General features: G+C 60.3%; 1 protein-coding gene across 1 annotated transcript in view; it reads right to left on the minus strand.

Annotated features, from left to right (window-relative positions):
- LOC104495948 (slit homolog 1 protein-like) overlaps positions 1 to 1,380 on the minus strand; it is a gene marked incomplete at both ends in the record, with an annotated part of 14,737 nt that overhangs the window by 9,290 nt on the left and 4,067 nt on the right. Inside the window, 4 exons of the mRNA XM_010139003.1 lie at positions 164 to 307; positions 600 to 743; positions 952 to 1,026; positions 1,151 to 1,295. Of these exons, the coding sequence (XP_010137305.1) occupies positions 164 to 307; positions 600 to 743; positions 952 to 1,026; positions 1,151 to 1,295 (508 nt within the window). The remainder of the gene's footprint in view (positions 1 to 163; positions 308 to 599; positions 744 to 951; positions 1,027 to 1,150; positions 1,296 to 1,380) is intronic.

Raw genomic sequence — 1,380 nt, forward strand, 5'->3', positions numbered from 1 at the left:
CCAGCTTGCAGTTGCAGTTGAAGTGGTTGGCGAGCAGTTTTCTGCACATGGGAAGGAACACAAGGGCATCACCTGAGCAGCTGCCAGGCAAGGGGACACCCCGCAGCCCTCTGATGCAATGGGGACAGCCTGGGAGCATCCCCTCCCAGGGCCCAAGACGTACAGTGTGGAGAGGGACTGCAGCGTGTCGAAGGCGCCCGGCGCGATGGTGCTGATCTGGTTGTCGTACAGGGAGAGCAGGCGGACGTTGCGCAGCCCCGTGAAGCTGTCGTTGTGGATGCAGCTGATGCGGTTGTTCCTCAGCATCCTGCAGAGGGAAGAGGATGAAGGCACCTAATGACCCAGGCAAGTGCCACAGAGGAAACCCTCCTCAGCAGTGCCCAGGCTGTGCCCACCTCGCTGCTGGGATGAGCCTCAGCCGGTCCCCGAGCAGCAAAAACCTGCCCCCCCCCCAGCTCTGATACAGCCAGATGGTTAAGGCACTCCCAAGCTGACCCCGCAGTGATGGAGACAGCACCAGCCTGGGATTGCGGGCAGGACAGGGGAGCAAAGAGCAGGGATGTCCCCGTCCCTGTGTCTGCAGCAGAGGAGGGACTCACAAGGTCCTCAACCCATCCAGGCCCCTGAACATGCCGCTCCGCACAGACTCCAGCTGGTTGACAGTGAGGTGCAGCTCGCTGACAGAGGATGCCCCTTCAAACGCCCCGTCCTCGATCTCCGACACCTTGTTGTTGCTGAGGTTGCTGTAGAAAGGGGAAAGCAGGCTGGGACAGGGGTTCTGTCCTGAACTCTGCTTCCCCTAGGTCCCACCATGATGTCCAGTCCCTTGGGGGACCCTCATGTCAGGACAAGCCCCACATTTCACTCCCCAGGCTGCCCTGGTATCAGGAACCCATGTGCTTTCCCAACACTCAGACACTCCCGACAAGTCTGTGCCTGCCCAATATTCACATTTTCTTCAGATGTGGGAGTTTCTTGAAGACGCCAGTGGCCTCCAGGACGGAGATTTCATTGTTGTTCAGGCGCCTGGGGTGGATGGCAGAGAAAGAGAGCTCAGGAGACAAACAGACCAAACCCTGAACCAAACCCCAGCACTGGTGATGCTCCAGCTGCAGGAGGGAAAGTGGGGTGGGAGAGCGGAGGCTCTTACAGCTCGACCGTGGACTGCGGGATACGTTCTGGGATCTTGGTGAGCTTCAAGTTGGAGCACTCAACCACACTGGATTCGCAGCGGCACTTTGGGGGGCAGATCACGTCACTGTTGCACTCGCTGTTCAGCTGGTAATCCTCTGTCCCTGCACACCGGCAAGGGCCGTGGGGGCTCCCCTGGGCAGGGGCACAGGGGGTGCACCTGGCCTCCCCTCCTCTGATCCCCCCCCC

Source organism: Buceros rhinoceros, unplaced genomic scaffold (assembly GCF_000710305.1).
Source record: "Buceros rhinoceros silvestris isolate BGI_N320 unplaced genomic scaffold, ASM71030v1 scaffold21636, whole genome shotgun sequence".
NCBI lineage: Eukaryota > Metazoa > Chordata > Aves > Bucerotiformes > Bucerotidae > Buceros > Buceros rhinoceros.